A 15938-nucleotide genomic window follows, 5' to 3' on the forward strand; every position below is an offset into this window, starting at 1 on the left:
CGCTTCTGCGACCTAGAAAGGCAGCCAACTGTGCTGTTAGTACAGGTTCCACCATGTCAGATTGAGTCCTTTAGGATGAACAGACTCCAAGATAAATGCTTGAGGATGCCATCTCGGATCTCCATCCCAAGCGAATGATGTCAGTTAAGAGCAGTTGCACTCACATTCTATGCTTGTGGCCAATGCATTAACCTTATGAGCTAATATGCTTAGAAATTCAACTGGACCTGGGTTGGTTCCATGTAGGTTCAGTGGAAAACCCCATAAAATCAAGGACATGGCCATGTAGAAATATAGCCCCTTCCATCTCTGAATGGTAAGAGGAGGTCTAAATGGGATAAAAGGTCTAAAGCTAACTTCTCCCTCAAAAAGCATCAAAGGATGTTAGCTATTTGAAGTACTCAAGCTTTACAGGAGAGATTTGCTCTGCTTGTGCCACTGAATGGAAACTATCTTTCTCATATAGACTTCCCAAGTGAAGGGTCATCATGCTTCAGCAATTCTTCCCCACTTATCTGAGAAATGTGATTTCCTGTGTGCTTGTTTCATGAGCCAGTTATGCAGGTTTAGCATTTGTGGCTTCCGATGGAAGATGGCATTTTTGGTTGATTCTGCAAATGAGAATGCTGGGCTGTCCTAGGAATCTCAACTACTAGACTTATTTAACGGGAATGGAATGTTTAGTATGACTGTTCCAGTTTAGGAAAAGGATGTAGACTACACAGACTTTCTGGTCTGTGATTGGAAAAAACAAGGACTAGAAGCTTGGTATTCCACCTCATTACACAAAAATGATGATGCAGAGTAGATAAGATGATACCCTCAGGATAGTGTGTCTGCTAGGAACCTGAGCATGCCTCAGAAGTAGCAGATCTGAATGTGGATTGTCAATTAGGGTATCACCGGAGGTCTGGGAACAGGCCGCCTCTCAATCCATGATAAAGCATAAAGGCTTCTGCCAACTGCAAGATGGGCATAGTACCATTCTCTGTCAGAAATGTTGCTATGAAGAGAAGCAAGATGAAACCAGACATTCACTTCATGTACTGTGCCGTGGGCTGCTAGGCCAGCACAAAGTTTGCCCTATTTGGCAACTTGTTTTCTGCTCTCTTCAATCCGGGTGTGAAATAAGAGAATGGAAAGTACATTATCAAGATGGTCTTGTGACAGCTTTTAAGCAGCTGTGGATAGAATGCATCTCCTTCTAAAAGCTAAAACTTAACAGATACAGCTATTGGATTTGAGAGTGCTGTAATGCCCATACTATGTGAGCCATACATGAGACTGACTCAAGCAGATGTGGATTTGTCATGTGACTGTCACATGCACTTCAGAATCAAGATTCTATATATAATAATAACAATGAGGACTTTGTATAGCACCTAATCTTTAGAAGTTCTAAGCGCTTTACAACATTAGACAACACCTATAAGATAAAAAACATATAATGATATGATTACAAAAACAAACACCATGAAATTAGAAAACATTAAAAAAAAAACATGCTGAGAATATTTAAGGTAGGAAACATTATTTGGTCTTTAAGTTTGTTCTTGCAGTCGAAATAAGTGAGTTTTGAGAGCCCACTTGAATGTGATCACTGTGTCTTTGTGTCTAAGTTCAGTGGGCAATTCATTCCACGTTGCTGGGCCCTGGTATGCAAAAGAACGCTGTCCATATGACTTTGTTTTCATAGTGGGAATAATGAGTATACGACTGTCAGAAGAGGAGCGTAAGTATCTTGCTGGTGTGTACACATGGGTGAGATCAGATAGGTATGTGGGACTAGAGTCCGACAGTGAAACGTAGCACAGAGAACAAATTTTGTGTTTGATTCTGGATCAAATGGATAGCCAGTGTCGGGTACAGAGAAGCAGGGAGGTGTGCTCTGATCGTGGTACTCGAAGTATGATCCGAGCAGCTGTGTTTTGAACTTTCTGAAGTTTCTGGAGCAGATGTTGAGATGAACCAGACAGAATTGAGTTACAATAGTCCAGTCTTGAAAGGACTAATGAACACAGAAGTGTTTTAGTGGCATCAACTGAAAGATATTTGCGAATAGAGCTGATGCATCTCAGCTCAAGATATGCAGCCTTGCATATGTTCATGACATGTTGGTGCAATGTGAGACTACTGTCCAGAGTAACACCTAGGTTTCTTACTGATTGTGTGAATTTAATGTTGGTGTTGCTGATATTTATTATTTGAGGTAAAGGATGTGAACGAGAAAGTCTTTGTGTTCTGATCAGAATGGCCTCAGTTTCATCATCATTCATCTGCAGCTTGTTACATGTCATCCATGATTTCACATCAGAAATGCACCTCTCTACACCTTAGATGGTAGCATCAACTTCAGTTGGGTGGCTAGATTTGTATATTTGGGTGTCATCAGCGTACAACTGGTGAGACACTGGATGATGATCTATGACACTTGAGAGCGACCGAGTGTACAGAATGAAGAGAACAGGTCCAAGAACAGACTCCTGTGGAACACCACAACAGTTAACATATAAAACAGTTAAGTATATTTCAAAATTACTTGCTACAGTGGATTTCTTACTTTAGTTCATTTAATGTTTGATTAGACAAAAACAAAAAGCATGGCAAATCAATGGATGCTCAGGTCGAGTCACATAACCAAAGCAACCAAAACTTTTCAATGAGCAAAAGTTGCATCCGAAACCTCTGACTGGTTACTGGATCTGATGTAACAGCCACATGAAACCATGAAATCTGAAATGGCAACAGGAAATGGGGTTGTGTTATTCACATGGATTTATAAATTGTGAAACACAGCACCTGATCTGGAAATATTATATTCCAGGTGTCAGAAAGGTCTCAGGTGCTTGCCTTTACAGATCACTGACAATTCACCTCTGCCTACATGAGTTCAAACCATGGGCTCAGCCAATGTGGATGTGAGAAAGCTTGCCAGCAGTTTCCAGTGGCTTGGCAGCTCTTCCCAAGGTTTTCCTCATTTTCTTCCAACACCAGATATACTGGCACCATGTACAGTCTATCATGTACTGAAAAATAATCTTAAACCCACAACAACATCACGGAAAAGTATCATGTCCTATATTCATCTGATGAAAACTCAAAAGTCACATGACATAATGGTGTCTAAAATGTACACTGATGTGTTTTGTCAGGTCTCTCAACAACATATGCATGATTTTATGAAGAGGTTAGATCATACCTCTATGTCATACCTCATGAATATGCATGTATCTCACTCATTAATGAACTCATTCAAGATTTTGATGATACAAGTACACATTCCAGGTTTGATCAAATTGGATCAGAAAAATGAACTCCAGAATGCTAACAAGCAATAACAAGAACTGCCAATCATATGAAAGATAACCTCATTAATATCTGCAGATCTTCCTCATTACTGAATTAAAACAAAAAGCTAAAGACAAGGTGAACAGCTTTTTAGTTTTGGGGGCCTGGATTTGAGAAGTAATGGATGTACTCCTAATGTACTAGGATCAGGTAAATTATGTGAAGTGAAATACCCTAGTGTCTCCATAAAGCATGTAGCCTGTTTTAAATTACCACACAGACTTTCCCAACTCTCTCTATCCCCTTCTCAAAAGTTATCAGAAGACAACCTTGATTACAGTATCTCAACTCAAAGGTCACTCTATGCTAACAATCAGCCCTTCAAAAGTAATGTATGAACAATGCAAGACACTGCTGAATAATAAGACATCATGATGCTAAGTTTAAACATAAAATTACATAAAGTTATGGTTGGTATACAAACCAGATCCACCATTCTGCAGGTTTCCCTCCTCTATGGCCATATCCTTTAATGCTTCCAGCTGGGGCAGCACCTCTTCCAAGAAGACTTTTCGTTTTGGGGACCAACTCTCACTTTGCTTATTGACGGTGTATTCATACAAGAAAATGTTACTGAGGACGCTGCAATGACAATCAAGATATTTCTACGAGATAATGTAAAAATGTGCAATTTCAAACATTTGGCCAACTATGCTTTAAAAATTACTTAAAATAAGTAACACTTGCCAAACAAACAAACAATACAAAGTGGCTGTAGGAAATTTAACAATCATATTCTCCCCCTTCAAATGAAGTTTAGACAATAATTTATGTATTGTTGTTCTGGCTTTTGTTTACTGGGATCTTATGTCCAAAAGTTAGAAAAATATTCAACCCATAAATCCAAATTTCACCCATAAATCCAAGAAATGACAAGCCTTTGCATCCTTGTAAATATAGTCTAGTGGATTAATAAAATGAAGAAGAATTGTTGAAAAAGCTACCCAGCTATTCTGTCCCTGACATTCTTGTAGGTATGTGACAGATGAGGTTTGAGGTATTGCACCAAGTAGTGGTACAGCTCTGTTACTCGCCACTCTTGCTGAAGCAGTGCATTATCCAGCATGTACAGCCGACTGAAAAGAAGGGAAAAATCTAAATGAATATTAAGATTTCAAAAATGTTTCAATGATGCTTTAGGAACGGCACATACACATACACACACATGTGATTAGCAATTTTATTTGTGCTTTTCAGCTTTCAGAATCGCTGCCCCAGAAATTGTGATCTTTTACTAAGAAAAATCACTCTTCATGGGCCAGCAATTCTGAAAAGTCAACAACAAAAGAACAGATGACTTCCTCACAATCATCTCTTTGGCTAAAATGTCATGTTAAAGGAAAACTAAACTTTTATTTTCATTTGAGCTTTGAATGAATGAACTAAATTAATGGAAATATATGCCAAAATGTTATTCCAGAAGATTGATTAGTTTTAAAGATAATACTAATTTCAAACATTTGCACACCTGGTCAGGGCTATTAAAACACATTGGTATACCAATTCCCTGTTGCCACATATGTCAGTTTGGAAATATTAAAAAGATCACAAAGAACAAAGATGCTGAACTGTATAATAAATAAAGATGAAATCCGATTATGGAGGTACACTAGTAACTCGTCTGTAAGGCTTTCAAATCTGGGCAATCTACTAAGATAACCTATCGCCTTCCCTACAGTAAGATAACTACAAATGATTTGTAGCTCAAACTTAGGATGATATCAAGATACTATGAGCTACTTCTAAGATGTGTCCTTTTTCATATGAAATATAAGCTTATATCCAAAATTAAATCCAAACATTCATATAACTATCAAAACTATGAGTCACTCTCTACCCATTGTAATCTTGTCAAATAAATGGAGTAGAAAAAATGTCACAAGTATTGACAAGGTGATGAGCTTACAAGTATAGCAGCATCCTGTGCATCGGTAAAATGAATTTCACAAAAGAAAGAGAAATTATCCTTTAAAAAAGCACTAAAAATGCAAAACCTCCATAAATAATGAGTTACAATTATACTGAAATGCAAAACCTCCATAAATAATGAATTACAATTACACTCAAATGCAAAACCTCCATAAATAATGAATTACAGTTACTCAAATGCAAATCCTCCATAAAGAATGAATTACAATTACACTCAAATCCAAAATCTCCATAAATAATGAATTACAATTACACTCAAATGCAAAACCTCCATAAATAATGAATTACAGTTACTCAAATGCAAATCCTCCATAAAGAATGAATTACAATTACACTCAAATGCAAAATCTCCATAAATAATGAATTACAATTACACTCAAATGCAAAACCTCCATAAATAATGAATTACAATTACACTCAAATGCAAAACCTCCATAAATGATGAATTACAATTACTCAAATGCAAAACCTCCATAAATAATGAATTACAATTACACTCAAATGCAAAACCTCCTTAAATAATGAATTACAATTACACTCAAATGCAAAACCTCCATAAATAATGAATTACAATTATACTCAAATGCAAAACCTCCATAAATAATGAATTACAATTACACTCAAATGCAAAACCTCCATAAATAATGAATTACAATTACTCAAATGCAAAACCTCCATAAATAATGAATTACAATTGCACTCAAATGCGAAACCTACATAAATAATGAATTACAATTACACTCAAATGTAAAACCTCCAAAAATAATGAATTACAATTACACTCAAATACAAAACCTCCATAAATAATGAATTACAATTACACTCATCTGATATACCTGGCATCCCCAAATGAACCCCCTTCACCCGTCAAAGGATTTTCTGACAGCATTTCCAGGAACCAATGAAGTCGCCTTGGATCTCTACTCTCCTACAAAACAAATGTTAAGCTGCTTAGCATTCATTCAAGGGTACTGCTGCTTAGCCCTGTGTTTTATGTGTACCATATTTTCTTATGTAAATGATTCATCTGCAAGGAGCATGGAGGGGCATAGAGTCATTTCTCCTCTCACATAATGTGCCACCAGGTCAGAGTGTTTACTATTCAATCTACTAATTAGTTCAAGAAAACAGTATGGACGCTGAATGGCTGAAACATTACGACAGATCTGGTTGACACTGTTGCATAGCATGCAAGCAAATACGGAGAATTTTTGTGTCCCTTAAAGCATACTTACAATGTAATCTTGTATGCATTGTTGTTGGAGTAGTTTTCAACACTGAAAATAAAATTTGTTTTGAAGTGGGACATAAAAATCACCTGCCCCAATGGACAATTTTCACATGTGTTGCAACACAAACTCCATTTGGAAAGCCTTCAATGAACTCATTGGAGGAAAACACAAAGATAAGACAAATAAAATTCACTCACATCTCTTAAAGGACACCATAGTCACTGATGACACTGACAATGTAAATGTTTTCAATGATTCTCTCACCAACATTACCACAAAATTAAAAGAACCAGTGATAGAAAACAACTTTAATGAACTGAAAAAGTTCTGCAGCAGCAAATTCTCTAAGGAGGTATGTTTCTCTATTCCACCAGTATCAACAAACTTTGTTAAAAAATGACTCAGTGAACTTGATACCAAGAAAGCTACAGGACTGGATCAGATGGGACGACAATTCATTAAATCTTCCGGCTCTGCTATTTTAGATAGCATAACAAGCATAATCAATTTGAGTATTGCAAACTCATCTGTCCCCAAAATATGGAAAACTGCAAAAGTAACTCCTATTCACAAATCTGGTTCTAAGGATGATGCTGATAACTACCAACCAATCTCAATACTACCAAAACTTGTAAAAATTGATTGAAAAAACATGTCCATGACTCATTCATGTCATATTTAACCAAACACTTGCTGTTACACCCTAATCAATCAGGCTTCAGACAGAAACATTCATGTGAGACTGCCTTGATCTCCCTAACTGATAAATGGCTTCAAGCAATTGACCAAGGTAGAATAATAGGATCTGTATTTGTAGATTTCAGGAAAGATTTTGACATGGTGGATCATGATATCCTTTCAAAGAAACTGAAAATCTACCAATGTGATGAAAGCACAGTTTGACGCTTTACTTTATACTTCAGAGATAGAACACAACATGTTTATATAAATAATGTTCTGTCTGAACCTGGAACAATTAGATATGGAGTACCACAAGGCTCAATTCTAGGTCCATTACTATTTATTTAATTTATTATTGACCCACCACTTTAACTAAGGGACTCAATATCATCTACAGATCTCTATGCAGATGACACAACATTGTCAGACATCCAAAACACAAAGCATGAACTCGAAATTTCTTTACAGAATGCCCTAAACAAACTGGACAAATGGTGCACATGCATTGGCATGGTGGTAAATACTGGTAAAACTAAAATATTACTTATCTCAACATGACAAAAAAGAACAAGTCTTCATAGTGATGAACTATGTCCGACATGGAAGGATACAAAGTTGCAAATGGTCTTTCATAATAGACTACTTGGTGTTTTGGTAGATAATAACCTATCATGGACTGAACATATCAAACATATCATTAAAAAAAAGTCAATTCAAGTTTACAGCTTCTCAGTAGGATAAGACATTTTCTCCCTGAAAGGCACAGAAAACTATTTTAGAACAGTTACATACAACCCTATTTAGACTACTGTAATACAGTATGGGGTAATTCAAATGATAAAATTATAGTAAAGCAGGCACATCTTAAAAAAGAGCATTTGGGCTAATAGCAATCCAGAAAGAAAACAAGGAAAATTTAGCTGGTAAGTTAAAAATATTACCTGTTAAAAACCAAATCCATTTGAGAAAAGCCAAATTAATCAACAGGATATCCAATAATAGTGCTCCTGAATATTTACAATCACTATTACAGTATAGGCTACCTGGCAATACCCACCTCAATCCATGTCTACCAAACAGCATTAAATTGCCAAACCAAATAAGGAATTATTTTAAAAAAAGTTTACAGTACTCTGGAATTTTGCTCTGGAATAGTATTCCAGTTGAGATTAGAAATGCCCACTCTATTTCCTTCTTTCAAACCCAATATATCCAGTGGCTTCAGAGATGTAGCTAAAATAAATTAATTCTATTGTATGAAGGCCTCAGGGTAGATTAGTTCTTAGCTAATTGTGTTACCCTCTTTAAATAAAGTCCTTATTATTATTATTATTATGTTAGAAACAAAGTGGAAATTGTATTTCAAGAAATATCTATATCTGGGACCTTAAAAAATAATGACTATGCCTATTATTTCCATATTTCAGCAAGTCTATGATAATAAAGAGGTTTTAAGGAGATAACATTAATATTAATTGTCAATGAATTGAGGTCTGTAGATGTAAATAAATACTAGCAGGTAATGGAACTGATCCAAACTATTTAATGAGTTCCTTGTTTGTTGTATATATATATATATATATATATATATATATATATATATATATACAAACTATTGCAAGTCAGCAAATACAGCTTAAACTTGCTAAAGTGACTTAAAACCCTTTGTATGAGCCCCTTAAAAATTCTATGCTTTCTTGCTAGAAATAAAAGTGAATATGTCCAAGGCATGCTTACAGATACAACACCAAAGAATGTCCCCCAGTCCTCTATGGTCTCCACAGTGATGTGATTTAGACTAATCTGCAAGAGTGGTAATGCCCAGTCGACTAGCATCTTTACCTGTAAATATAAGAAGCAGTAGTTACACAGGTGTTACAGGTGTTTAATTTTATAATTTTGATAACTCTATTACACAAGCTGAACAAGAAGACATATCAGCTTTGAAAAGTACTGTATGCTAGCAGCAACTGTAATATTAATGAAGAAATAATAATGTCCCATATATGCTTACTCATAAGTCACATCCAACGGCATACACCTTGATCTGTTGTCACACAATACATCTGCACATCAGGGTCTTTGTTTGTTCTATTAACAAACTGTACAGATGCAGATCTGTGTAACAGCAAATCTGGATCTGTGCATATTTGGTGTTCGCTCATAAGCAAGTACACAATAAAATATTTGATGAGTTTTATAAGCTTTTTATGAATAATCTGAGATACTTTTCATCATAACTTTGCATTACTGAATAATGATGAGAGAGTGTCAGGTGTTACATCACAAGTGTAGCTTGTGATTCTAATAATGAAAATACTTCTTTTCTGTAGATCCAATGATAAGTACTTAAGAGATCTTTCCCTTATCTTAATTGCAAGGTTGCATGCAAATTTGGTAACCTAAGTGGTGCTGATAGTGAGTGTGCAATGAGAGCTATGTGTGTGTGTGTGTGTGCATGTGTGTGTGTGTGTGTGTGTGTGTGTGTATGTATGTATGGATGTATGTAGCACCTCAGCACAATAGTCACTATGTAAAGTCAACAAAAGGCTAAGTTCAAAAACATCGAAAACTGAGTTGAACAAACTTTAGGAAGATAAAGGATTCCAAAAGAAAGGTATAAAATTAGATGAGCTGAGCCATGTCAGGATCCAGGAAAGGTTCTGTTTTGGGGACAAGTTTGTTTGCCTGGATATGCAAAAACTATACAAGAAGGAAAGGTCTTTGTTGCAACCAATATTATCTCTTCCATTATGTCTGAATGTGTCCATGATCATGGAATGGTATCTCTGGATTGTGATATGAGCTAACTTATAGTCATTAATGAGAAAAAGAAAGATGTTAGCGAGCTGGGAGATGGAGATTGAGTGGTGTGATGTCATTAACATGACACTAGCCATTGAAAATGTGTCACTTCTGTTCAAATACCCTCAAAGTGTATGGTCATCCCTTAAACCAAAGGGGGGATCAAAAGGAAAAGAGCACAGGACTGTCGCATAGTGGATTTTAAGAGAAGATTACATTGCCAGAGTGCATCTCTTCTTATCATATCAAGGTTACATGAGGCCATTAGGATGTTTGCTGTCATGAGATGATCAGGCCTATAGACTACCTTGGCAATACACCCTGGCACAGTCACTTATGGCCTTCTCAGTCAGACAAAAACTCACCAGAGACACCTGGTCTGGTGGGGAGAAAGTCAAAACAATTTTCCCATAGCTGACATTACTAGCCTTGTCTGGGCTAGATACAAGTGAATGATAAAACATCGGTATGCGATTTGTACCAGTATGATGAGAAAGTTGCTAGCGAGTGACTCACCGAAATGAAGGCCCTCAATTACTGGGGTCACAAATTTTATTCATGAGATACCCAGTAATTTTTGCAGTCTTTCATCATTGTGGCAAGATTCTGAAAGACATATGTTTGTCATTTTCATCAACATACAAAGAGACCTGGGCCTTGCACACAGTATTGACTGCCAATGAAGGTGGACACTTAGACAGAGGCAAAACTCTGTACGTCTCTTCTGATTCCCACCTTAAAACTAAATACCATCAATTCCATGTTCAAGCATGCCTGTGTTACCCCATTGTCAACAGGGAGATTGTCCTCCTTGTGTATGCTCTGCATCTTACATTCTGGTACTGATGATGCTGAATCATCACCATGAGTAAAAAGGTTATACCTGTCTGATATGTTAGCAGGTCTGACCCAGTCAAGTCCTGCACAAAGTATGATCTGGCTGCAGAATGACAGTCCGGCATGGTTTGTATGACCAGGCCGGATGTCTCCATATGTGATGCTAGATAACCATGTACTGGTATCAATAATATGGTTGGTCAACATTTTAACAACAGACCTTGTTGTAGTGCATGTATTATCATATGTGATTCCAACATAGCTTAAATGGAATCGCTTAGCTTGACTTTGACTAGACATAAAGCAATAATCACCAAAAGCATTGTTACAAGAACCATTGTTGGGTTGGGATGACTTCTTCACCTTGACCATAAAATGATCAATAATTCTGAATTTAGATGAATACCTACTTCATGTTCTGAAGATTTTGAGTCAGCCCTTTTTTTGCAGCCCTTCAACTGCCATTGTAGGACATTGGACCAAGTGTCTTCAGCCAATATGGCACACACACTAAATGGGTGTGAAGAACATATTGTGAAGACAAGGCATGTCTCAAAGTTGTCCTGTACAACTTTTAAGCATCTGCTATTTTTGCACTTCATTCAGAGCTCTGTAATGAAAGGGAGAAAAAAAAGTGCATGCAACAAATATACAAATTGTTCGAGGAGGCTAACTCAGATTTATTATTGAGACAATCCAATAAGTGTATAGTAACTGATAATAACAATGCATTGAAAACTTGAATGATACAAATAATTATCACATGGACAAAAATAACCAGGAAAGAAGTGCATAAAAATAAATTCACCTGGAAAAAAGTAAATGATGTATATGCCAGGTATCTCAATGCTTTGACTTACTATACCACTAAAAATAAATGTTTGATGGTTAAAACTAAATAAGAATTGCAATGGATTTTTTAGAGGCATTGTTCATAGCGGAAAGAAGTGTGTGATTTGGATTTTTAACATAGCTTTAACACTTTTTCAGTCAAATCACTATGATGTCTAGCACTGGGGCATCATGCCTTAGACATGTTGCATGATGTCCCACCCAGTACCATTATCCTGACACCAGACCGACCAGTCCAAACACTAACCTCTAAATGCTGAACACCAAGTGAAGCAGCTGTTTGGGCCATTTTTATAAGTAATTGGTATGACTCGGCTGGGGATCGAACCCATGACCTCCCACATGAGACGGACACTCTAACCACTAGGCCACTGGATCAGTCATAGTGGAAAGAAATGTTTAAACTTGTAATCTTCCAGGATTGAAGTGGCTACTTTGTGGGAACAAGGGGAATTAGTCTGTGTGAGTTACTGTCTTCATCTCTATGTTATGTAGATCGAAAAAGGTAGCAGAGACCAACAGTGTGTGTGTGTGTGTGTCTGTGCATGCATGCATGTTTCTGTGCATGCATGCGTGCAAGTGTACACAGACAGGTAATTAGATGCATATAATATCACTCCATTGAGAAAAGATAGAGGTAATGTACATAAAAAGTATTGTAGCATCCTTTGCATTTCTGCAATTGATTTACAAAGAATTTGTTTTGCAGACTAATGATAAAGTAAATATAAACTACCTTTAGTCTTTTCCATCATTACAAATACTTCACTTTAATGGCTAAATCTGTACAAACTGTATGCATTTAAGCTTGTAAACAAAATCTGCATTTAACTGACGTACTCTTTCGTATGGCAAGTGTTTAGATCCCCTTAACATTCCAGCCAGAACTTCCATGCCACACCTCTGACTGCTGTCATGCTTGTCATGGCTCGTGTCATTCAGCAGTCTCTCCACATGTGGCTTGAAAACTTCAGTGAAGGTATCCCCATAATTTCTGAATAGACCCTGGATTAAAGAGAGCAAGTTTTTTTATACTTTTAATCCTACTTCTACATGTAAAGCACTGACACAACATTCTTTCAGTCTCCTTTTGACAGAGTAATAATTGATAAATCTTGCTGCTTAGCTAATAAAAAAAAGACTGTCAATACAATAAAAAGGATCATAATCTGAATATTCCAGCCCATATTTACTTCCTTCTTACTGAAATGATGAGTCAGACAATGCTTCTATGAGTATGAGCAGTTAACAAAGTTTATGACCCACAAAGATGGAAAGAGCATTTTCTGAATGGTTTATGGGGTCTCCCTACTTGGTCATGTCAATCTGTTTATCTATTAAACAACCTGAAATGTGTTCATGGAATACAGATGATTCATTGTGCTACCTGAAAGCTTAACCAATGTTTAACAGACACAGGAATGGATGGACAAAGGAGGGTCACACTATTTGCTTTATCAATGTTCTGTTGAGTCATAATTACACATTCATTTAGTTATAATTACACTTTCATTTAGTCATAACTATACATTCATTTAGTCATAATTATATGTATATTTAGTCATAATTACACTTTCATTTAGTCATAAATATAAATTCATTTAGTCATAATTATACATTTATTTTATTCATAAATATACATTTATAAAGTCATAATTATACATTCATTTAGTTAAAATTACACTTTCATTTAGTCATAATTATGTATATTTAGTCATAATTACACATTCATTTAGCCATAATTATGCATCCATTTAGTTACAATTATACATTTATTTTAGTCATAAATATAAATTCATTTAGTCATAATTATACATTTTTTTATTCATAAAAATACTTTTATAAAGTCATAATTATACATTCATTTAGTTATAATTATACATTTATTTTAGTCATTAATATACATTCATTTAGTCATAATTATATGTATATTTAGTCATAATTAAACATTCATTTAGTCATAACTATACATACATTAAGTCATAATTATACATTCATTTAGTTACAATTATATATTTATTTTAGTCATAAATATACATTCATTTAGTCATAATTATATGTTTATCTGGTCATAATTATACATTCATTTACAATCAAATATTGGTGAACCTCCTATTAAAACACACATCTGCAGACCAGGAATATGAATTCATTATGAACAGGATTTCATAAGAGTTGCTCTTGTACTACATTTATGGGAAGACACTTTCAAATTTGGAAAAGTCTTCCATAGACACAATTTAGAGGTGGATAAATCCTATGGATTATTCAGTGTACTCTGGCAAATACTTTCTTTCATTCAAACTGCCTGCTCTGTGTGCCATGTATGTTTTAATGAAAGACCTCTTAAACACGAAAATATGTATTTTAAGATTAAGACTGAAATAAGAACTTCCTTGCACACAAAACTCTGCAAAATTCAAGTTCGTTACATAAAGTGATCCACTTTATTTGACAGAAGTCTAAGAATGGTTAATTGGTTGTGCAATTTTTCTCATAAAAATTGTTTCAATACTTGTACAAATTACTTCAATTAGAGACTCAAGCCAAGCCTGGTTATATGTACAAATATAAAAAGAGAGGCCCAAGTGGACCACAGACTTCTCAATCACCTATAATGGCTTAAAAACAGTCATGACATAAGCAATAAAAGATGAAGAAGATAAATCATTTCTCTCACCTTGAAGAGGGTCATCAATTTGATTTTGAACTTGTCTTTACCCTTGTGTTCCTCAAGGGCCAGAAAGTCGACCAGTTTCTTAAGATACTCAGGGTTTATAAATGATTGGTATATAACATACTCTGCTTGTGTCATTTCCTCTCTACACCTGTCCAATTTTGGCTGTTCTGAGTGAGGGGCATAAGACTCAGTTACTCTGGAAGAAAAGAAGGACTCCTGTTGCTTTTTGTATTTTTACAACTGCTATGTTGTTATATATATATATATATATATATATATATATATATATATATACACACACACACACACACACACACACACACACACACACACACACACACACACACATATATATATATATATATATATATATATATATATATATATATATATATATATATATATATATATATATCACAGCATTTAAATTGACTTTGCATGAAAGAGCAACTATTCCATGGCCACTACTCAAGAAAAAAGGTGATTTTTTTGCACAATAGGGTTTCTTTCTTTTATAAATTTATAATAACACAGATGGATAATCATATCACTAATTTGCAGATTTCACACTTCATGTTATGCTAATGTTATGCACTGTTTCTGTGTGATGTGATGTGATGTGACTTGGATTTTTAACGTAGCTTTAACAATTTTTCAGTCATATCGCTACAATGTCTGCAATGTGGCAGTTTATAGTGATATCAAGCACTGAGGCATCATGCCACAGACATGTAGCATGATGTCCCACCCAGTCACATTATCCTGACACCGGGCCAACCAGTCCTAACACTAACCTCTAAATGCTGAGCGCCAAGTGAGGCAGCTGTTAGTACCATTTTTGTAAGTCTTTGGTACAACTCAGCCGGGGATCGAACCCATGGCTTCCCGCATCCGAGGCGGATGCTCTAACCACTAGGCCACCGGAGCGGTGTCTGCACTGTGTATACATGAATTCTATAAAAAAACTAAACATAATCTTTCTCTCAGGAGAAACAACAAAAAACTCATTTTGTCTTTAAAAATTAATGCTTCTAAAGCTTATGGCAAACTACCTTCAGAAGTTCAAGCTCTGGCCATGTTTGCTAAAAGCTATAGAAATCCAAATTTTTAAAGATTAAAAATAAATATTTAATTTTTTGCAAAATGTATGTTCTCTTAAAACAAGTTGAGTAGCATCTTTCAATTGAATGGAGACTGTTGTTAAGTACAATCAGAATGTCCTTATTCTTTTGCATCATGTGATAGATAATTTAGTCATTGGATAGAGAACAATGCTGGATGTAAATTATGGCTATTATCAACAACCCTCAAGTTTACAATTCTTTTTACATGATAATAACTTTAATGACATCACAACATTTCACTGGTATGTCATCACTAATAGCAATTCAAGAAACAATTTGAAGCTACTGACACTGAAGGAATTTTGTTTTCAATTATTTCTCATTAAAATCTTGCGGCATAATATTAAAAAAACAAAACAAAGTGGCATTAAGTTAATGCATGAAATGCTGTGGAATGTTATTTTCAATGCCCATTATTTTATGATGATCATTTAGCCACATGTTGATCCA

General features: G+C 35.3%; 1 protein-coding gene across 1 annotated transcript in view; it reads right to left on the reverse strand.

Moving 5' to 3' along the window:
* The window catches only part of LOC149808324 (proteasome activator complex subunit 4B-like), a 155972-nt gene that overhangs the window by 26304 nt on the left and 113730 nt on the right, over positions 1-15938 (reverse strand). Inside the window, exons 34-39 of the mRNA XM_089975872.1 lie at positions 14365-14560; positions 12525-12689; positions 8928-9032; positions 6114-6205; positions 4293-4424; positions 3773-3930 (exon numbers count right to left, since the gene is read on the reverse strand). Of these exons, the coding sequence (XP_089831998.1) occupies positions 3773-3930; positions 4293-4424; positions 6114-6205; positions 8928-9032; positions 12525-12689; positions 14365-14560 (848 nt within the window). The remainder of the gene's footprint in view (positions 1-3772; positions 3931-4292; positions 4425-6113; positions 6206-8927; positions 9033-12524; positions 12690-14364; positions 14561-15938) is intronic.

This window comes from Sinohyriopsis cumingii, chromosome 1 (genome assembly GCF_028554795.1).
Source record: "Sinohyriopsis cumingii isolate HCF-2022 chromosome 1, ASM2855479v2, whole genome shotgun sequence".
Taxonomy (NCBI): Eukaryota; Metazoa; Mollusca; class Bivalvia; order Unionida; family Unionidae; genus Sinohyriopsis; species Sinohyriopsis cumingii.